This window comes from Daldinia caldariorum (assembly GCF_022478825.1).
Source record: "Daldinia caldariorum strain CBS 122874 unplaced genomic scaffold F4812scaffold_28, whole genome shotgun sequence".
Lineage (NCBI taxonomy): Eukaryota > Fungi > Ascomycota > Sordariomycetes > Xylariales > Hypoxylaceae > Daldinia > Daldinia caldariorum.
Window position 1 is genome coordinate 107,726 of NW_025953064.1, and position 23,727 is coordinate 131,452.

General features: G+C 46.1%; 3 protein-coding genes across 3 annotated transcripts; 2 read left to right on the forward strand and 1 right to left on the reverse strand.

The window, feature by feature from the left end:
- Positions 1–1,372: 1,372 nt before the first annotated feature.
- F4812DRAFT_447282 (ribosomal protein L34Ae) lies at positions 1,373–2,711 on the reverse strand. The gene is made up of 3 exons (XM_047935725.1): positions 2,570–2,711; positions 2,356–2,479; positions 1,373–2,085 (listed from the first exon to the last, which is right to left on the reverse strand). Exons 1-3 carry the CDS (start codon positions 2,605–2,607, stop codon positions 1,897–1,899), a joined length of 351 nt encoding a protein of 116 aa, XP_047785622.1. The 5' UTR covers positions 2,608–2,711; the 3' UTR covers positions 1,373–1,896.
- Positions 2,712–2,953: 242 nt separating this feature from the next.
- F4812DRAFT_447283 (NUC071 domain-containing protein) lies at positions 2,954–12,055 on the forward strand. The gene has a single exon (XM_047935726.1). It carries the CDS (start codon positions 3,219–3,221, stop codon positions 11,604–11,606), a length of 8,388 nt encoding a protein of 2,795 aa, XP_047785623.1. The 5' UTR covers positions 2,954–3,218; the 3' UTR covers positions 11,607–12,055.
- Positions 12,056–17,643: 5,588 nt separating this feature from the next.
- Positions 17,644–18,891, forward strand: F4812DRAFT_463845 (MYB DNA-binding domain-containing protein; the record flags this gene model as incomplete). The annotated part of the gene is made up of 3 exons (XM_047938275.1): positions 17,644–17,664; positions 17,774–18,661; positions 18,736–18,891. 3 exons carry the CDS (start codon positions 17,644–17,646, stop codon positions 18,889–18,891), a joined length of 1,065 nt encoding a protein of 354 aa, XP_047785624.1.
- Between the last annotated feature and the right edge of the window lie 4,836 nt (positions 18,892–23,727).

The window sequence follows — 23,727 nt, forward strand, 5'->3', positions numbered from 1 at the left end:
GCCTTTATATTTAAATAAGTGGTAAAATATGGAAAATTGATGATAGGTTATTAGGGATAAAAAGGGGTTATTTTATTATTTATGGGGTTAATAATAAATATTATATATAAAAAAGTAATTAATTAATTAAAGTAATAAATTATATTAGGACTTATTTTATATATATTAATATTTAAAGGTTATAAATTGTAAATTATTATTATTATAATGTAATATATATATATATAAATATTTATATATTTAAGTAAATTAATTTTTAATTAATATTATATATTAATATCTTTTATATTAATATATTAAGCTATTTTTACTTAATTGTTTTTAATTTATTTAAATTTTATATTAATAATTTATATAATAATATAAAGTTAATAAATATTTTAATATAATTAATATTATATTATTTTATATAAATACTTTATTATATTAATATAATTTAAAATATTAATTATAAAAGTTTTAATATATTTATGAAATCTGTTATTATAAATCTTCGGAATTAGTTTTAATATTTATTTATTATTTCTTTAAAGGTATAAGCGTGTAATATATTTATATTAATAATTTTTAAATTTATTAGTACAAAAAATGTTTAAGTTATTTTCTATTTAAAGGTAACTGTTTGAAAATTAATTAATTCTTATTTAATAGTTATATAGTTAAAATATTAAATAAGGGTTATTTATTTAAATATATAATTTATTAAAGCTTATAATTTATTTATATTTTTTATTTTAATTAAATTTATTATTATAATATGAGTTTATATTTATATTAATATTTTTAGTTAAGATATTATAAGATATTTATAATAAATAATAAATATTAATTTATTTAATGATATTAATAATAAATTTAAATTATAATAAATAACAAAAAATTTAAAAAGGTTTAATAATAAAGTAAAACGATAATTCGCTATAAATTTAAAATATATTTATAAATAAAAGAAAATATATTAATATTACGTATGTTATTATAATAATAATTCTTTTAACTTTATTAATTTATATTATTAAATTTTTAATAATATTAATTAATATTAATAAATATATATATATAATATAAAGTAATAAATAAATAAATTAAATAATAATAAGAGTAAAACTAGTATATTAATAATATTTAAGGAAGGAAGAATCTATTTGAGGCTAATTAATAGTGTAATATCTTTTTATATAATAATAGTAGATATACTGTTTCTCCCTCCAGTATCGGCGATAAGGCACCTTATCCCCGATAAGGTGCCATACGCCGATGTCACACAACCACCAGGAACCTTTAATTTTTCTGCCAGTTTTTAGTACTACTGAAATACCACTACTACTGAAATAACATCACTCTAAAAATATACTTGTTCATAAAGCTATAGGTCTAGGTACCAATTACACATGTATACTGACTTCAAAATGATAAATTAGAATACCTTGTTTACCACTTCAAAACGTATTATATTCAATGATATACCCAGTTTCGAATAAGAAACAAGGGCTATCAGACGTCTCGTGTGTTAGAAAGTACTACAACATAGAAAGAGCGCCTACGTTCTCCATACAGGGACAAGTGAATGGCATAGTAAACCCAATCCAGATATTCTCACGGTTGAAGCGATGCCCTCACAATAAGACAGGGACACAAGAAAGAAAAAAAATTACTACCATGCCCATTAAGTCGGCAAATTCGTATCACGGCGAAGTAGGTACGAATGATAGGAACTAGTGATAGTCCTGATGTCGTTTATACCATTCCGATCATCTAGACCATGAGAAGAAGCCCTAGAAGCCCTAGAAACAGATACGGGCTATTCAGTAGCCGTTCGCATGACATGCAGCCCTGTCCCTCTGAACACCAAATCAATGAAGGCCGAACCATTCCATCCCAGAGTCATTCGGTAGTTTATTTCTTCTTGGAACCCTCGCTTTGCTCCTTGAGCACCTTCTTCACGATCTTCTGCTCCTCAATCAGGAAAGCGCGCACGATTCTGTCTCGCACGCAGTTACCGCATCTTGAACCACCGTACGCTCGCTGGACGGTCTTCTTGGGGTGGGAGATCTGAGAGTATTCGCGGGGTCGGAGAGCGGGAATCTATCATTCACGAGTTAGTATCGATTTGCCAGACTCGCGTGTAACTCAATTATTGCTTTCATAGATAGCCCATCGAACAAGGTAGAATCTATTTCTCCAGTTGAAAAAAGAGCTGCGCAAATTCAATTCTTCACTAAATTGCCGAATCGTTTCAGGCGATATAAGCATTGGTTGGCAGCTCTTGTTGCAAAATGTCGATGATGGTGCAGATCTTCTAGTCTCCCTTCCCACTTTCCTCTAAATACAACCTGAAGAAATGAATCTACTTACGCCGGGCAGCTTGACACCACAGTCACCGCATTTCGGGGCGGTTCCTCGCTTCTTGATGTGAAGAGCTCGCAACTCACCACCGGGAGTCCTGATGACACGGATCTTGTTGGAGGTGGTGTTGTACCTTTAAAGAAACACATTAGCTCTGCGCGTTCCTAGGAGCGGGGAATTTATTCGATTTCGACGAATATTTCAATGGGATCTGTAGACGTACGGGTTGCGACGGCGGTAGGTGATTCGGTTGTCGGCCATTGTGACTGATGTTGCTGATGGAATGGTTTAACTTCTTCCTGTGCAACTTTTTTTTTGTGAGGGATGTGGAATTTTGGTGTTTTTTACGGAAGAGATGTGTGGGATGGATCTTTAGCCCGCTTATTGACTTGAACCAATGAGAATTCTTGAGTGGGTTTTTTTTTGTTTTAGCCACATAGCCACATCTTTTCACATCAATCAATGATGTACCTTTCAAGCCACTTGAAGTTTTACCACGTGACCACCTGCTGGCAAAAAGCTAGTGTCCCTTATGTAATCATTCAAACTTCTCACCCCCAGCATTTGCCAATGGAATCTTGGTCTCCACCCAAAGTCTTTGGCCGAACTGGGTCATAGGAAAAATTGCCCCTAGGCAATACTATCATCTCATCAACTTCAACCTTTACAACAATTTTTTCGCGTTGGTCAATTAAGGAGACGACGCGCCCGACTACCATCTTAATTATAATTTTCTATTTCGGGATTTCTAGGAGCTAAAGTTTGAATCCGGCTGTATTTGGCGTCCGTAGCATCCTTGCGCGACAAGATCGCGCCGCGATAGCGACAGCATCGAACAAGTCGCGTAATATCCGATATCTATCAACTTCGAGATGTCGTCTTTCCAACCCCCTCCACCTCCTCCCGGATGGGGACCTCCGCCGCCTCCTCCTACTCCTCCTCCTCCTCCTCCGGGTCCCCCGTCAGATTTTCTTCCTCCACCGCCCGGAGCTCCAGCTCCTCCTCCCCCTGGATACCGGCCTCCAACCGACCTGCAGACCGCGAAGTTCGCGCAGAAGAAAAAAGAATGGCTTCGAAACCAGCGAAATCGCTTCGGTGAAAAGCGTAAGGGAGGCTTTGTGGAAACTCAGAAGGCTGATATGCCCCCCGAGCATCTTCGTAAGATCGTAAAGGATATCGGAGATGTGTCCCAAAAGAAGTATACTAGCGATAAGCGAAGTTATCTTGGTGCTCTGAAATTCATGCCACACGCGGTTATGAAGTTGCTAGAGAACATGCCTATGCCGTGGGAATCGGCAAGGGAAGTTAAGGTGTTATACCACGTCAATGGGTGTCTCACGCTCGTGAACGAAATCCCTCGAGTTATCCCGCCTGTGTTCCACGCACAATGGGCCACTATGTGGTTGACTATGAGGAAGGAAAAGAGCGACCGAAGATTATTCAAGAGGATGAGGTTCCCGCCGTTTGATGACGAAGAACCTCCGTTGTCGTGGTCTGAAAATATCGAGGATGTGGAACCGTTAGAACCCATTCAGATGGAGCTTGATGAGGAAGAAGACGCTGCCGTATATGAATGGTTCTATGACCATCGGCCCTTAGTCGATACTGAGCACGTCAATGGGCCGAGTTATAAGCGGTGGTATCTCACCCTGCCGCAAATGGCAGCACTTCACCGACTCAGTCGACCACTACTAAGCGAGATGGTTGACCAGAACTATTTCTACCTTTTTGACCTAAAGAGTTTCCTTACCGCCAAAGCGCTAAATGTCGCACTACCCGGCGGTCCTCGATTCGAGCCCTTATACAAGGATATCGATCCGAACGACGAAGATTTTGGAGAATTCAATGCCATCGACAGGATTATTTTCCGCTTCCCTATCCGGACCGAGTACCGGGTTGCCTACCCATACCTCTATAACTCCCTTCCCCGAAGTGTGCAGTTTAACTGGTACTCTCACCCCCAAACTGTGTACACTAAGTCTGAAGACCCTAATTTGCCCGCTTTCCATTTTGATCCCATGATTAATCCCATCTCCTCCCGCTCGGTTGCCCCGAAGAATATCACCATAAGCCACGAAGACGAGATATTTGGTCCCGGTAATCTTGAAGAGCCCGAAGAAGACGCGTTCGAACTACCGGCCGGCATTGAACCTTTCTTAGCCGATGAAGATCTTTATACGGAAGATACGTCATCTGCCATCGCCCTCTGGTGGGCTCCCTTCCCCTTCGATCGTCGATCCGGCCGTATGGTTCGTGCGCAGGATGTTCCGCTTGTGAAGCAGTGGTACCTTGAGCACTGCCCTCCGAAGCAACCCGTCAAAGTCCGAGTATCGTATCAGAAGCTCCTTAAGACTTACGTCCTCAATGAGCTGCACAAGAAGAAACCTAAGGCGCTTAATCGCCAAAGCCTCCTGAGGAGCTTGAAGCAGACCAAGTTCTTCCAGCAGACGACGATCGACTGGGTTGAAGCTGGTCTTCAAGTTTGTCGGCAAGGATTTAATATGCTGAATCTCCTGATCCATCGGAAGAATCTGACGTATCTTCATCTCGATTACAATTTTAATCTTAAACCCGTAAAAACGCTAACGACCAAGGAGCGGAAGAAGTCACGTTTTGGAAATGCGTTCCACCTGATGCGTGAGATATTGCGTTTGACGAAGCTTATAGTCGACGCGCAGGTGCAATATCGTTTGGGCAACATTGATGCTTTCCAATTAGCAGATGGTATCCTCTACGCCTTCAACCACGTTGGCCAGTTGACTGGTATGTACCGTTACAAGTACAAGCTAATGCATCAGATCCGATCATGTAAAGATCTGAAGCATCTTATTTACTACCGGTTCAACAGCGGACCCGTTGGTAAGGGCCCTGGATGTGGCTTCTGGGCGCCCGCCTGGCGCGTCTGGCTTTTCTTCATGCGAGGAATAATCCCCCTTCTTGAGCGGTGGCTTGGAAACTTGCTATCGCGTCAATTTGAAGGACGTCACAGTAAAGGTGTGGCCAAGACTGTGACCAAGCAACGTGTTGAGTCGCATTTTGACCTTGAACTACGAGCTTCTGTAATGGCCGACTTAATGGACATGATGCCGGAGGGTATCAAGCAGAACAAGGTCAACACTGTTCTTCAACACTTATCCGAAGCTTGGAGGTGCTGGAAGAGTAACATTCCGTGGAAGGTTCCCGGTTTACCCGCTCCTATTGAAAATATCATCCTACGGTATGTCAAGTCGAAGGCGGACTGGTGGATTTCCGTTGCTCATTACAACCGTGAGCGTATCCGGCGAGGTGCGACTGTTGATAAGACAGTTGCTAAGAAGAATGTGGGCCGTTTGACGCGTCTCTGGCTCAAAGCGGAACAAGAACGACAGCATAATTACATGAAAGATGGGCCATACGTATCGTCCGAAGAAGCTGTAGCAATTTATACAACTACGGTGCACTGGCTTGAATCTCGAAAATTTACGCCAATTCCCTTCCCGAGTGTGTCGTACAAACACGACACAAAAATACTAATTCTTGCTCTCGAACGACTACGAGAAGCATACTCCGTGAAAGGTCGCCTAAACCAAAGTCAACGAGAAGAGTTGGCTTTGATCGAGCAAGCTTATGATAGCCCAGGCACCACTCTGGAAAGAATTAAGCGATTCCTGCTCACGCAGCGAGCATTCAAGGAAGTACAAATCGACATGAACGACAATTATAGCACTATAAATCCTGTTTACGATATAGAACCTATAGAGAAGATTAGCGATGCCTACCTTGACCAGTATCTCTGGTATCAGGCCGACCAGCGACACCTTTTCCCTGCCTGGATCAAGCCATCAGATTCTGAAGTCCCGCCCCTATTAGTGTACAAGTGGGCTCAGGGCATCAATAATCTGGAAAAAGTCTGGGAGACTGCGGACGGCGAGTGCAACGTCATGATCGAGACAGAGCTTTCTAAGGTCTATGAAAAGATAGATCTTACCCTCCTAAACAGGCTTCTGCGATTAATCATGGACCACAACCTGGCGGATTACATCAGCTCGAAGAACAACGTGCAGCTCACTTACAAGGACATGAATCACGTTAATAGTTACGGCATGATTCGTGGTCTTCAGTTCTCGGGCTTTGTATTTCAGTACTATGGACTCGTCCTTGACCTCTTACTCCTTGGTTTAAACCGGGCTAGCGAAATTGCTGGGCCCCCGTCTGCCCCTAATGACTTCCTTCAGTTCCGCGACCGAGAGACAGAGACCAAGCACCCTATCCGTCTATATACGAGATATATTGACAAGATATGGGTCTTCTTGCGTTTCACCGCGGAGGAATCGCGAGATCTCATCCAGCGGTTTCTCACCGAGCAACCAGATCCGAACTTTGAGAATGTTATCGGTTACAAGAGCAAGAAGTGCTGGCCGAGAGATTCCCGCATGCGGTTGATGAGGCACGATGTCAACCTTGGCCGAGCCGTCTTTTGGGATTTGAAGAACCGCCTCCCTCGATCTGTTACGACGATTGAGTGGGATGATACCTTCGCCAGTGTCTACAGCCGTGATAATCCAAACTTGCTCTTCTCTATGTGTGGATTTGAGGTTCGCATTCTGCCGAAGATTAGAAATCAGAATGATGAGTTCCCTATCAAGGATAGCGTCTGGTCTCTTGTGGATAACACAACCAAAGAGAGGACGGCGCATGCTTTCTTACAAGTTACAGAGGAAGATATCCAAAAGTTCAATAATAGGATTCGTCAGATTCTTATGTCTTCTGGGTCTACAACTTTCACCAAGATCGCCAATAAGTGGAACACGGCCCTCATCGCGCTCTTCACCTACTACCGTGAGGCTGCTGTATCGACAGTTAATCTGTTGGATACTATCGTAAAGTGTGAGACCAAAATCCAAACTCGGGTAAAGATAGGATTGAATTCAAAGATGCCATCACGTTTTCCCCCTGCTGTTTTCTACACACCAAAGGAGTTGGGTGGTCTCGGAATGATATCTGGTTCACATATTCTTATCCCAGCTAGTGACAAGCGATATTCGCAACAGACAGATGTTGGAGTCAGTCATTTCAGAGCTGGCATGACACATGACGAGGAGACTCTCATACCAAATATTTTCAGATATATCATTCCTTGGGAAGCTGAATTTATCGATTCACAGAGAGTTTGGACTGAATACTCCCAAAAGCGATTGGAGGCAAACCAGCAGAATAGGCGCTTAACTTTGGAAGATTTGGAAGACAGCTGGGACCGTGGATTACCCCGTATCAACACCTTGTTTCAAAAGGACAGAAGTACGCTTAGTTTCGACAAGGGCTTCCGAACGAGAAGTGAATTCAAGATTTACCAACTCATGAAGAGCAATCCTTTCTGGTGGACAAGCCAGCGTCACGACGGGAAGCTTTGGAACCTAAACGCCTACCGTTCGGATGTCATCCAGGCCCTTGGTGGTGTCGAAACGATTCTTGAGCACACTCTATTCAAGGCCACTGGTTTCCCCTCTTGGGAGGGCCTGTTCTGGGAGAAGGCCTGTCTTGCTAAAGGGACGAAGTTGTTGCGGTACGATCATACCCAGATCGCTGTCGAGGATGTTAAGGAGGGAGATCTACTTCTAGGTCCCGACGGAACACCACGACGCGCTTTCAATATAGTCAATGGCAAAGATCGCCTCTACCGTATTAAAATTGGAGGCCGCCAGGAGGATCTGGTTGTTACACCAAATCACATTCTTGTCTTTTATAAAAAGGGTCTCACTGGCGAGTGTGAAGAGTCTGATGCTCAAGGGCATAGGCGAGTGTACAAATCTTCCGAACACAAGAAATACGGCCGTTATCATGCATTGCCATTGCCAAAATCCCCCGCTTCAACGACAAAGGGCCACGAAACCGTAGAGATGACCGCAGCTGAGTTTGCTTCCCTGGAGCCTAGAGTCAGGAGCCAATACAAACTCTTCAGATCTTCCGGTTTCGAATTACCCGAAGAAGCCGTGCCGTTTGACCCCTATTTCCTTGGCCTCTGGCTTGGGGATAAAAACTGTGCCAAAGCCGCACAGGGGACAAATCCTGAATCTCTGCTTCAGGAATTCCTAGTCAGATTCGCAGCAGAGCTTGACCTTCATAAAGATGCCGATGCAGACTTAGACCTCTTGGACGTAACTAGCGAGGATGAGGATATTAGCTCTGGGGAGGAAGACAGCTCCGAGGACTATAACCGCCAGCACGTCGTTCGTTTACAGACAGGCCGCCGAGCGTATGGAAACCTGCCCCAAGAGGAAGCAGAAAAGTTGGCTAGCCGAATTATCAATAGTCCTAAGGATACTTCAAGCATCAATACACTCCTCCTAGCCCTCGACAAACTTGGCGTTGACCAAAGACGTGTCCCTTCTCTGTTTATGAGAAACTCACGTTCTGTTCGTCTTGGCGTTCTTGCCGGCTTACTTGATACAAACGGCTGGTACATTTCTCCTGATAATGTGTTTGGTTTCAGTGAGGATGATATTGGACAGTCTGCTCAATTCTGGGATACCGTCGCCCTTGCACGCTCTTTAGGTTTTGCCGTGTCTACCAAGCAAAGATATTCTCAATTATTCGCTGAAATATCTGGAAATCTGAGCGAAATTCCGTGCCTCCTCGCACGCAAAATAAGGGCCACCCAATTCATACCCGAAGCTCATAGTTTCGCCGTCAAAGATATCGTTCTTGAAGAAGAACCTACCGAGTGGGCGGGTTTCCGTGTTGATAAAGATCAACTCTATTTGCGACACGATTATCTTGTGCTCCACAACAGTGGTTTCGAAGAATCCATGAAGTTTAAGAAGTTGACCAACGCTCAGAGATCCGGTCTGAACCAGATTCCCAACCGTCGATTTACGCTTTGGTGGTCGCCAACCATCAACAGAGCAAACGTGTATGTCGGTTTCCAGGTGCAACTCGATCTTACTGGTATCTTCTTACACGGTAAAATTCCTACTTTGAAAATCTCTCTCATCCAGATTTTCCGTGCCCACTTGTGGCAGAAGATTCACGAATCCGTCGTAATGGATTTCTGTCAGGTATTTGATCAGGAGCTAGAGTCCCTTGGAATTGAAACAGTGCAGAAAGAGACCATCCATCCTCGAAAGTCGTACAAGATGAACAGCTCATGTGCCGATATTCTGCTCTTCGCCAGCAACAAATGGAATGTCACTCGCCCATCTCTGCTACACGACACTAAGGACATAATCGAGCCTACCACAACCAATAAGTTTTGGCTTGATATCCAGCTTCGATATGGCGACTACGATTCTCACGACATCGAACGCTATACTCGTGCGAAATATCTGGATTATACGCAAGATAGTATGAGTATCTATCCTTCAGCTACCGGTCTCATGATTGGTATCGATCTCGCTTACAACCTTTACTCTGCCTACGGACAATACTTCCCAGGTCTGAAGGTCCTAGTACAACAGGCTATGGCTAAAATTATGAAGGCCAACCCGGCGCTCTATGTTCTCCGCGAGCGTATCAGGAAGGGTCTCCAACTGTATGCGTCTGAGAGCAATCAAGAGTTCCTCAATTCGCAGAACTACTCCGAGTTGTTCAGCAACCAGACAAAATTGTTCATTGATGACACTAACGTATACCGAGTTACTATTCACAAGACTTTTGAGGGTAACTTGACTACCAAGCCAATCAACGGAGCAATTTTCATTTTCAACCCCCGAACTGGACAATTGTTCCTGAAGATCATTCACACTAGCGTCTGGGCAGGACAAAAGCGTCTCGGTCAATTAGCCAAGTGGAAGACAGCAGAAGAAGTGGCAGCTCTTATTCGATCGCTGCCGGTAGAAGAACAGCCGAAAGAGCTCATTGTCACACGTAAAGGTCTACTGGATCCTCTCGAAGTTCATTTGTTAGATTTCCCGAATATTTCCATCCGAGCGTCAGAGCTACAGTTACCCTTCCAAGCGGCCATGAAGGTGGAAAAGTTGGGTGACATGATTCTCCGTGCGACAGAACCTCAAATGGTGCTATTCAACCTCTACGATGAATGGCTCAAGAGTATCTCATCATACACAGCATTCTCACGTCTAGTTCTTATCCTGCGTGCACTCCACGTCAACCCAGACAAGACGAAACTTATTCTTCGGCCTGATAAGACCGTTATAACCCAAGTGCACCACATCTGGCCCACGTTATCAGATGAAGACTGGATCAAGGTTGAAACGCAGCTACGAGATCTCATTCTGCACGATTACGGAAAGAAGAACAATGTCAATGTCTCCAGTTTGACGAGTAGCGAAGTCCGAGACATCATCTTGGGTATGGAGATCTCTGCACCGTCTATGCAACGGCAGCAGGCGGCAGAGATCGAGAAGCAGCAGCAGGAACAGCAACAAATTACTGCTGTTACAACGAAGACTCAAAACATCCACGGTGAAGAGCTTATCGTCACGACCACTTCCAGATTCGAACAGGAGAAGTTCTCATCTAAGACTGAATGGCGTACCAGAGCCATTGCCACTTCTAACCTACGAACGCGAGCCAATAATATTTACGTCTCGTCTGTCGACAACGATCTAGACGACATTACCTACGTCATGCCCAATAACATCCTGAAGAAATTTATTACGATTGCCGATCTCCGTGTACAGATTGCAGGATACTTATATGGTGTTTCCGCGCCAGATAACGACCAGGTGAAAGAGATCCGTTGTATTGTCATGGTTCCTCAGATAGGCAACCTGCGCTATACTCAAACACCCCAGCAATTGCCACAGCACGAGTATCTCTCAAATATGGAGCCTCTCGGCGTGATCCACACGATGGCCGGCAACGAACTTCCGTACATGTCTGCGGTTGACGTTACCATGCACGCACAGAACCTCGACCGACATCAAAAATGGGATAAGGAGAAGACCGTGACGATTGACGTATCCTTCACGCCCGGCTCCGTCTCCCTATCTGCTTGGGCGTTGACCCCCGCAGGATACCGGTGGGGTGCCGAAAACAAGGATCTCGGTAGCGACTCGCCGGCGGGATTCACAACTTCCATGGGAGTCAAGCGTAAGCTTCTACTCAGCCCGCGTTATAGAGGATACTTCCTCGTGCCGGAGGACGGCAAGTGGAACTACAATTTTATGGGCAGTAACTTCATCGGCTTAGAGAAGAAGCCGGTGCACGTCAAGCTCGACACGCCGCTGCCATTCTACAACGATCAGCACCGCCCCGAGCACTTCCATGATTTCACCGAGATGGAGGACCCGGGTGTTGACAGGAGCGACAACTTTGCTTAAGCCGCCTTAGCTATTTCCAGTGCAGGCTGTGGAGGACCGTGGAGTAGGAAGAAAATCGCTATTCGTGAATAGGGCATGATGATAATAGGAAAGGGGGGGCGAAACGAAATGACGCATTGCAATAGCAGTTCCCAAACCGGCGAGATGATGGCGGTATGCTTGCCAGTGTTTTTCTTTTCTATCGGCGTTTAAAGACAAAAAAAATGGATTGAGTTACGAAGTTCCAGGGATAAAGGCTCAGCTCTGACCCCAAGAGCATTGATGTATTTGTTTTCTTAATGCTATTTTCTATCTGCTTAATTCAAAGGTATTATGCCGGGACGGTACGTACCTTAATTGTAACATCAGCTACCTACCTCCTACATCTTGCTTATTATTATATGTACCTAGATGTAGTACTTGATGTATACGAGAATGTGATATAATACCCCCACAACCATGGACTCGGAACCGACAGTGCGCGGTGTGCCTACCTAACCTATCTAACCTAACCTAACTTTTTCAATTGTCATTATTCCGCATGATGATTGATATATATAATCTTGTCCAAAGGAAGCTTGGCCCCCCCCCCTCCACAGAAATCCTCGAGGGCGACCAATACAGGTTACCCAGGCTCAGGCTTTTTGGTCCAGGTAGGCATGTACCGCACCAAGCTCGTGCCCGCCCGTCAATTGTCAAATGAGGCGGATGTGGAGATCACGGCTGATTAGCCTGCCGGGCTTTTTGACAGGTTGCCCGCTCGAGCATAGATCTGGGATTTGCGCGTGGAGCAGCGGAGCTTTAGACACTAGTTCAAGTATATCATAGATTTTTTCTTGATGAGCGACAGTACTAGCCCGAGCCGAACCCGGATGGGGAATGTTAATGCGGCGCAAAAAAAAAAAAAAAAAAAAAAAAAAAAAAAAAAAAACGGGTTAGAAAGTAGGCCGCAGGAAAGTTGGTTACATAGAGGCCGTCCCTAGACCGGTTGGTCGCATGTGGTCGTCTGCTACCGTATGCAGGCACTTCGCATGAAAGCTCAGCTATCCGGCATATCCAAGTTCCACAGCTGATAAAGGCAGCGCAGCGGAAAACTCACCGGTGAAAAAAGGGAAAGTGGGAGAGTAAAAGATAGTAAGAGAGAAAGAAAAAGCAAAAAGGCAGAGAGGCCCCCAAGTGGTCTCGATCGCGGCCCAATCCCATAGCGATGCATACTTAAAAAATCTTACGAGCTGGCTCTACTTGGCGGTCCCAGCTATATCCAGAAAGATAAGAATGGGGCAGATTGGATTTGATACCTTGGTAGTACCCAGCAGACCGTAATTCGTAATTGTACTATGTAGAGCCGATAAATCCTCCGCGCTGGGCAGGGCAAGGCAAGTTCTCCGAGCCTAGCAACTAGCTCGTCGTCTTAGCGCGGGATGAGCACGCCTATGTAGGTACCTACATATGCTGCATATTATGTGCCTCTAATGTATGGGACGGGTTAGTTAGCTTCCATGATAATCGGCGGGAGGGGAAAATTGGTGGGGGGTTAATATGTAAGTTAGGTAAGTTTGCAAGGGGGAACGGGCTTTGGGGCGGGAATGAATAATTGGAGATTAGCAAGTGATTGGAGAGATTCATTCTCGTCTCGCCGCAATGGAGATGAAGAGTTGAGATCAGAGATGCCGGTTTAAGCAAGGAGCTTGGGGCAACTGATAGCGCCGAAGTTATGGCGCCGCCGAGATGCGCATGCTAAATGGAGAGAAAAGGGTACTATGTATAATACAGCAAATTGCTCTTCTTTATGCGTTCATGCGCACATACCTAAGCTCTTGTGTAGATCAGGTTAAATCCCCTTTACGGATCTTATTAGACATTTGATCTATTGCTAGCTTGGGCTAGTCATTCCAGAGAGTCCACTTTGTAAACTCGTATGTACTGGCCGGCTGGGGAAAGTCTGCGTCGTTCTGTTCGCATGTAACAGTACGGACCATATCTAACCGGATCTCTGGGCGAGCGAGGGTCTCTGGACGTTGCGGAGATTTTCTGGCCAGGGCTACATCATACATGTGTAGGCTGTGCGTGCTCGTGTACTCTCGTACCCGCTGTCCATGCGCAACAAGTTAAGGTCTGTGATCCCCACATGCACCTGTCAAGGAGCGTTTCCCCAGTTGGGATGTGCATTATCGACATGGTTTTCCGGCAAGCAACCATTTGGAGTGAGGCTAACCTGACGCTGACGCTGTATGACGGTTCACGATCCCAAGTAAGAAACGGAGTTTCCCGGTTTTTATAGACAAGCTTTTACCACTGTCCAAGTGAAGAAGCAGGTTTTCTTTTACTTAAGGACTAGTTAATATCCGCATACGATACCGTATACGTAAAGTCGAATTATTTGAACGTAGCAATAGCTATATCACACTAGGATATGTTGAGATGATATGTTGAGATATCCAGCGATGCTCCGTGCAATTGCGGCCATTCCGATACAATCTTCTCTCAACCATGACTTGAGTTCGAGTTGTCCGGGTTGTGAGGCTGATGAACCAGCGGTATAGAGAAGTGGGTGGTGTCTTGGTAACGGTGGAAGTGGAGCTTGAAACGGTCCAAAACATAAAGGAGACGGAGACGGAGAACATGTATCCATCAGGCGTCTCATCAACAGAAAAATACAACCTCCGTAAAAATAATTGAATCTTAATTCGATACGGATTGAGGGTCGTCATCCAGAATTACGAGCATTCCGTCAAAGGATTCTCATCTGATGACCAGCTACCCGGTTGCGCAGATCAGGAGACACAGGTGTTGACGGTAGCAACTTGCGAGCGTCAGAAGATAGAGCATTGATGGATAATGTTAGGTTAACTCCTCACCAACAATGGCTCCGTCCGAACTAAGCGCATAATAGTAGTGGTAAGGTCGTAAGATCATGAGGTCGTAAGGAGGTAACGCATAAAAATAAAGTCAAAGCCGTACTCGTAAATCATCAGCGAGCTGCGTGAAATCTACCATCAACTTGAAGCTATCTCCAACCACGCGATGCTACACAACAGATAGAATAGTATAGCTTTAAATTGGCTGCATTGTCCCTTGCGTGCATGCAAAGCAGGACATGCCATGGCCCGCAGCGGTCCACCCAAGCGCTCGGATGCAGGGGGAAAAAAAGCGAGACAAATTGACAGGGCTCCTCGAATAGAAACCTTCTAGAAGAAAGGCCGGGAAGACCGTAATTGACTTTGATAATGCATATTATAATTAAATGGACCAATGCTTTTTTTTTCTCTTCGTCTTATCCGAATATGGAGATAATGCTCTATTCCGTCCCCGTGAATTTCGTATGTGTGTAATGCATCCGGTAGTTGTAAGAGAAGAGAGAAAAAAAGATGAGTTGATTCTCAGGGGTTAAGGGGGAAAACTAAGTTTTGTCTTGTCTTGTTTAGAAATCAGAAACTGGGTAGGCGCCTCCATCTCCGTATGCTCTTTCGCCCTTTCCTTCTTTCCTCTTTCCTTGTGTTCGAGACTCTCCAAGAGAAACCAACAGGTAAGAGAAGGTTCAAAATGGTTGATAGTACTAGGGTCTTTCGTTCTTTCCTTCCGTGCGCAAAGCAAGGTATACCTAGCTTGGAGATATGGGTACATGTAGGTAGGAGGTAGGTATGTTTAGTAGGGGATTTCTAATAATAGCCCAGTTTAGCATAGTTCTATACCTTACCCTCGGATTAAAGCCGAACTTTATGTATTGATTGTATTGATTGTACTGTGTATTGTGTACCTAATGTACATGGTTTTTAGTTAAACTTTACTTTCCCGTACCTATACCTGTCTCTACACACAGATCCGTCGTAATTTCCGATCTTGCAGCTCTTTCTCTACGTCGTCTTTTTTTTTTTTTTACTCTGCTCTTCATCGTCTCTCTTAGCCACGATTCAACTTCCAATTGTCAAATTCTCATCTCTACCTAACCTATGCATCCGCTCTCGTCCAACGTCGCAACTCCAAATGCAAACTAGTACTAGACGGGACAGCTCAGACGTCTGAAACACCCCTGGTCACCTACCCTAGAAGCAATTTCCATTCTTCTAGAAGCCGACATGATGGTCAGATTGCATTGCATAATTGATCTTTAATTATTGAAACGTGTTTCGTTCATGCGAGAGCTACACATCTGCAAATGTTCCTATCTCTCTAGAACCCTCAGCTCTTTACACCGTTGTCAATGCAATGGGCCGATGGACCGGCCTAAAGAGCCTCGAGGTTCCACCACCTATTGGACCTCCCACGTCCATCGCATTGAATCGCGCAATATTACGATGCCCTAGATAGGACCTGGATCCAGAGAATTGGGACTGCTTACCACCCCAATCTCTGGTCCGTCTGTTAGCATTCGGCAAGGTATCATTTTCTAGATTAACGATACGATGACGATTTTATTGTCATTTGATTTGACATGTACCTTAGACGGGAGGAGAGGACTTGGGAGAGAACCGTGTCCCGACAACAACCCTGCCTACCACACCTACCTAGGTAGTACCTCCTAACCTACCTAAGGTAGCTATCCCGCCAAGTATCTCCATCCAGCCCCATCGCTCCCGTTTGGTGATCCAAGCATCGTCGTACCTATCTAGAAACCGAAGCGTAAGTCTCCTACTCTTTGTTAGACGCTGTTGTTTCTCTATCTTCGTCTACTAACCCCTTACCCCCTACTACCTCTTACATATCCCTACCTACACTTATACCAACATAGTTCGACCAATCTGCTGATATAGAAACCAGGTCCGTTGTGTGTTTACATGGGTGTTGCGACTTCGAGGTCGCCTGCTGCTGCACTGCCAGATTACAAACTACCCTGGGAATAGGCCGTTAGTGGCTCTAGTGTCATATTTTCCCTTGTTATTTTGCTCGGCAATCTATCAAGCGCTTTCTGTGGCTACTTGCTACCTTACCAATTTCACTCGCCCTATGGCGGGTCACGGATCAAAGCTCTCTTAATTCTTATTATAGCCCACCCCAGTCCCATATATCCCCCTCCCAAGCGGGCGAGGGAGAGAGTGACCCATTCCTTTCTAACTGCCCTAGCAGCCGAGCTTGGGCGCGCCACCCAATTCACGTACATACACCTACGTACCTACAGTGCATCCAGTCAACCTGCATTCTGACCCTCCGGGGATTGCCCACTGCCTTGGCTGCCCTGCGTGAAAATAGAAAGGTTGAACAGGGGGGTACTTCTCTGTCGTGAGCTTAGGTGCGGCCCACCTCGATAATTCGCTTGTCATGCTCTACAGACACTGCCCGACTACGTGGTAGGGCCCGTTTCAGCATTTCATTTCTCTATTCGGTCGTCTCGTCTTGTAGGCTTCTATGCGTTTTCCAGACGTTCCTCTCTTTGGCTTCACTTGGTCCTGTAGCAATCTCATTTGGGGAAGAACTCGACCGGGATCACAGGAAGACAGCTGGTATGTACTTTGTCACCCTGTCAGTGTCCGAGTACCTCACCCGTTGTGGGTTTATCGTTGCCCCAGTTGCATCATAACCCTCCGGCTGGGGTATCTTCTATATCCGGCAAGCTGACCATGGCATAAGATCACCAAATTATGCTACCGTCATCGCCGGGCAAGGTAACCGAATCTCCACACCCGTTCAGGAACGATACTTGTCTCGCACAGGTCAAGTGCTTTAACCTGTGGATGAAAAAAAAAGACGTAGTTCCAAGTTGTCAAAGTACTTGCGGGTCGTTCCCTAGCTCGTCCCTGCCGGAGTAGAAACGAGAGAGAAGATCAGACGATATAATGCATCCCTTGCCCGCTGCTGTCCATTTTCCACTTTGATGTTTTGTCACCATATAATAGACTCAGTTAAGGAATCTAAGAAAAGGACGGATCCCCATACACTAGGCCAAGCTTAAGTGCCAGTGAGTTGTTAAAGAGTCTACGCGGGCTGCTCCGAATTTGATTTTTATTTCTCTGACTTACGGAAATTCGCCGCTTGCAAGACGATCTTACCTACCTTAACACCACACAATCCTACAACATCCCGCACCTGACCAGCTCACCGACGACTATCGCTCCACCAGCACATGTACTCGGCTGCTGGGCAAGTAAGTGCTCAGCCTATTAATCATTCAACCCCAATCCGACAGGACGGGCATCATTATCGATCCCACGCGCGAGACTCGCACTTCCAACTTACAACCTTCCGCACATCAGCAGCCCCGAGGGGCTCCAGTCCATCAAATTCTTTCTATACAGACTCCGGCGACCGTCCAGAGCGGTTCGCTCTGGCGGAACCCATGCATCGACGGCACACTGGCGGGCAACTATCGAGTAGGGCCGGACTACAATGTCGATTACTCCCCACAAGAGTCGCATCCGGGCGAGCAGAGCCAGACTCAACACGCATACGACACGCATCACCACAGAGGAAACCCAATGCAGCACACGGGACACGGGAGCTTACATGAGCCAGCCCAGTCGCACTCTCACCATACCATGTCGCAGCATCACCCCGCCCATCACCATCAGATCCTGATGGATCCGGCGCATCTCGGCGGCCATCCGGCTGCTCGTCACATGGCTCATCAGCCTTCACACTATGGTCCACCATTATATCCGGCTATGACGCCCGCCCAACCGCACAGTGCTGGGACGAAACGCAGTCGTCCGGACGACCTAGATTTATCCGGTGGGATGTCTGAGCTTGAGTCGGGCGAGCTTGATAACATGCAGCAGTCTATGGGCGCAGCGTATGCGCAGGCTACCGGTTCAGCACCAACCCATCATCACCACCGCTTACCGGATCAAGGCCCGCCTTCAAAGATGATGAGGCGCGAAGGCGATGGAAGCATGGGGGCCGCTGGGGGTGGCGCTCCGAGCGTAGTGGGACAGGCTGGGATGCCACCGCCGGCACCGAGGCCAAGGGGGCCGAAGCTTAAATTTACGCCGGAAGATGACGCATTACTTATTGATCTGAAGGAAAACAAAAGCTTGACGTGGAAGCAGATTGCCGACTTTTTCCCTGGGCGTTCCTCAGGTACTCTTCAAGTCCGATATTGCACGAAGCTAAAAGCAAAAACAACCCAATGGACAGACGAGACAGTAAGTTCGCCTTGACTAATGCGCACGATTTACACAGGCTTCGCAGAATACAGATATTAATTACGGGTTTGCAGGATCAAAAGCTTCGAACAGCGCTCCAAGACTACGAAAACGAGAAGTGGCGCTTCGTTTCCAACAAAGTTGGCCCCGGATTTACTCCTCAGGCTTGCCGAGAGCGGGCTGCGCAATTATCTGGAGAGGTGGCGGATGTTGGGGAGGAAAACTTATAGCAATCAGCGTCTCCGCCAGGAGTTTCTGCTCCTGGGGCTGGGGACACCATCTATACGCAACAACTTCAGGGCTAGGGGATTATCTGAAACACCCACAGCCATCAACAACACTCTACGATTAGGGTGACAGCACGACGAACGCATCTCGGCGCCATTACCGAATCCTACATAATTCGTTTCTTTGTATCGGAGACAGTGATCAGAAATTGGCTATAAAATGTTGTCGACCCGGCAAAAGCAACGAAGAGGGGGATTATATCGTTGCTCCACGACTAATTAGCCTTACGGGATTACCGACCTAAAACGCACGACGTACCATACATATTTACAAACACATCTTTACTGTTATCACCAATCGAATGCTGTACAACAATAGTTATAGGCCAGGGCCTTACCTTTTCCTGGCCCCTGGGGCGGGTAATTACTTAATACTAGAGATACCAAACCACGACGGGCATGCCTTTTATTCGTAATTTTGACATATTGACGACTAAAATCTAGAGATCATAGGGAAAGGGGTTGGGGGTTGGGGGGGAGCTACCTTGGAACTTATTTGATTTACAGAATAACTCAATATATTAACTAACCTACACATGCGTTTCTAGACGAAGAACGCGACTGCTCTACTTTGTCATTTTCGATCATCACCACCATCTGACTACGATGGTAGTCTTCCGGGGCAGGGGGGGGAGGGGGTTGCATGAGAGTATAGGGAAGAAGACACTACAACTTATTTTTACGTTGACCGCAACTTGGAGAGAGGCTCGGGCAGATTGGGAAACGAGAATCCGAGAGAAGACAATAGATTGAGGAGTTAAGAGAAGATACCCATGGACAAAAAAAACTCGGAAGTACAGCAGGACATGAGGAGGGAGAGACGTGTCTCACCGTACTTTTCGAGCAACACGCCTAGCCATGCTAGGTAAAACGTTTCGGCCAAAAGACTTTTTGGCCCCATTCGAGTGCGTAGGAGCATGAACGGGAGGAGAGCGCGGGACGAATCAGAGCCTAGACTCGCGGAAAGTCGATGGCATCTAGGCGTGGGACTGGGAAGAGACTTTTTTTTTTCTGGACACTTTAAAGAACTAGGGAAATCATGCTGGGCGAAAGAGAAGAAGAAAAAATAAACCGACAAACAAACCAAAGCCAAAGCAAATCTGTATACGATATTTCATGACTAAACTAACTAACTAAACCACCTACCTCATTAATCTACTTTCTACCTAGGTAGCTACCCTAATAATGATTTTTTTTGTTGCCAATTAGTCGCAAACTCGTTGCAACAATTAGTTATTCCCAGTTGCGAGTTGCGAGAGGTCACGTTTTTTTTTTTTCTGTGTTTTGAAACGTTTTAAATATGCGGTGGCGGCATCGTTGAAACGGCCCGCATATCTCAATTCGTGCATATGTTTCCAAGGTTTTAGGTTGAGGTTGTACCTACATATCATTATCACATTTTTTTTTTTCAGGTGTTAATCTCGACATAACATAGCTAGCTCATGCGCAACATACATAGTAGTAGTAATAAAATAAGTTAATTTGTACCGACTCGTGTTACATCGCGACGAGCTTACGGATTACTGCGGAGCTCGTCCGTCGAATCCTGTCCCGATAAAGGTTAACGAGGGGAGTTCCACGCGATGTGAATTGTTGTCATAATTGCTGTCTATAATACCAGCCACTTATTTGTGGGCATGTTTTTTTTTTTCTGCACCCCCCCTCCCTGAAAGTTTTTTTCTTCGGGCGTGAAACATGAAGCGTTGTTGTGGCTCTACTCTCTCACACTCTCAATTCAGGTTCAAGTTCTTCTCTTCCCCTTCTCCTAACTCCGCAAAAATGATAACCCACCCCCCTCAACACCCCCCTCCCCCCCTTCCCCCTACATTACAAGCAAGCAAGCAAGCAAGCTGATATAGACCTAACACTTACATACGTACATAACATTATATGCAGTATGTACGCGCCTTGCAATAGGCTCACGTTCGCACAGGCTGCGCGTGCTGTGTGCTGTGCTCCAGGGCCACGCGGATTCTCCGTGGGTACCCCGGCGACAAGTTGATACTGTGCATAAAAAAGCGAAGTAAAGCCAGAGCAAAGCGGAGCGGAGAAAAAGAGAGAGACGAGGCGGCGTATGGCTTGCCTTGCTTTGTCACCGGCCCAGAACAGAACAGCGCAGAAATACATACCTAACATACAGTAGCCTCGAGTTTCGAAACTCAAAGGGCACGACCCCTTAGATGGTCTGATTCTCCGGAAACCGGATTCACCGCCTTGCGGTCCGGCGTTGTGTGTACACACATATGCACACACATATACACACACATACCACATATGTATTGCATATAAACGCGTAGTTGTGCGTGCAAAAAAGTCTCGACTTGCTTTCACGCGCATAATCTAGTTGCGGCAAACTGATAGGCGTACCGTGTACAGTACCCTTGAGCCAGAGGCACGGTAGCAGCAAGCCAGCAAGCAGCAAATAACTAGGAAGGGTAAAAACGTGCAAGAAAAAAGGCCGCTGGGTACCACGTTGTCTTGATCTGGGAACTTCGATCTACAGTACCCTTCGAGAGGGCTGCACGCTAATCACGCCGGCTCTTGTTGCTTCTGGGTGGGTGTGTACTAGGGGGGGTTGGTTCCGAGGTTCGCCACCGAGGCAGCGGATTGGTCTTGAGCAGCAGTTGTGTTAATTGCCCTGTGTGCGTCTATGTGCCTTTGGCTGTGGTGTGTGGTGTGTGCGCTGTCATTGTCACATATAACACGGCTGCGATATAACCCCAAATCCACTATTCCTAGTTTCCCCTGCGAGCATAGCTGATTTTCTCCCACCCATCCAATGGTTCAGCTTCCTGGCTTTCGACTGCCCCTGGCACGCAACGATTGCGGAGACCGTGGGGATTCGAGATGTCGAGATGTTCGAATTCGTTCATGCCGTTGGCTGACCGTAGCCTGCGTGGTCTCATGTAGATTCGAAACTTACACGTACTTGCACAGAATGCACTGCGGAAGGCTCTAACACGCTACCGATGAGATGCAGCTCGACTTCGAGTCCGTCTTTCCCCTCCTTCAAGAGGCCTTTTTTTTTTTCTTAGGAAGCTGTATCTGGTGGTGCTACTCCACCATCTAGGAGCAGTACAACGAACGCGGCAATATAACCTCCCGCCATTGGGATGTTGTAATGCCAGCCAAGCCTAAGGCTTAGTTTGAGACGATGCCGTCAGCCAGATTCGGTCGGGAGCTCCTGATCTAGAATCCCGGCAGACGGCTAGTCAGGTGTTGCCAAGTTTACGGGTGTTTGTTGACTCGAGTAACAGCTGTCTCGTCTTGCGGTGAGATTATGTCTCTGTTGCATACGGCGCCGCCCAGATTCCTTTGTTGGCGGACACATCAACGTATTATTCGTCCGTCCGCCTGTCATGTCTAGTGGCATATGCTGTACTCTGCTTCATCGCTTATTCTGATACGCACGTGGTATCCTAGAAGTTATCTATGTGGGTGCGCCATCAAGATTCCCGTAAGATTCCCGTAGCATTAATCTACCAGTGTCATTTGGGATAAATAGCCATGCCCAGAAATCCATTCCGGGAAAAGAGACGTTATGCCATACTTTGATGATTTATAATTTGAGTCGGGTCGGATCGTATCATGCACAATAAAGTAAGAGACGAGATGGTATGACTTTTAGCAAGTTCTGTGAAGCCCGTTATTCGTGTAATATGTCAACGACAGTTCGGTCAGTGTTTATCTCCAAGACGTGTAGACGCAGCAGGGTTAGTAGATCCCTGCTGCTGCTGCCATTGTCGTTGCAGGATCTCCAAGACCTTTGCAGGCTTTGCAGCAACTGAAAGCATGGTGACCACGATGGATGGCTGATTTACCCCGTCGCGTACCGTGCCGCCCCTGCTGCCAACTGCTGACGTGGTTCTGCACAGGCTTCGCACAAGAGATAACTATACGCTACCTAGGTACTTAGCAATGTATTCCAGCGGTGTGGGATCTTGTTTCAACTGCCGCCGGCCTTACAGTGAGGGGTCCTCAGCAAGCGCCCCTGTTGCTGCAGCTTATAAGAAGTAAGAAGCCCATCATTTGCACGTTTAGGGGAATTTGGCTGCACGAAAGCCATGCTGCAGTGTGAACATGGATGATGGCTCGGTCTAGCCTGCTATTCCATCCGGCCAGCGATTACCAGCCAGTCAGCTTTCGGCAATGCAAACTGCAGCATGCGACGCATTCCCGCAGTGCCAATTAACTATCACACCTACCTTTGGAGGACATGCTGGGGGGGATACACTAGATAATGTTAAGGGGACCTTATGGGGCTTATCGCTTCCGGTACCGTTTCTGTTCACGAGTTAGATTAGAGTTGAAGCTTGGATCTCTTGGGACCAATATGACAGAATCCGATTTGGTAGCTCACAGCAGATTCCGATCGATCCGGATCTGTCATGTCAAATCGCGGCGCACGGAGGTCTTCTACCTAGCGTAGCCGGCGTGGTAGTTAAACGGTTAGCCTAGCCCCTGTGTACTAGCTATCAGTGTCATACCTAGTCCCATCACGGACTTCCAAGACCGAAAAGGCTGAGCTGATTCTTCATGATCGACAACGAATCCAAGGGCCGAGCCTTTCAACCGCTTTAAGCTCACTTTATGCGCCGCGCCATGCACGTATAATTGCCAGCGTTGTTTGATAGGCGGCTATGGCCCCAACTTGAAAAGGGGTCGAGCCACGGGAATGAGATAATTGTTATGTGTGTTCGCATAACGCGTCTAAATACTTCCCCGTTACTTGCTTGAAGTTGCTGTAAGTGTCTGGGAAGAGTTGAGGCTGAAAATAGG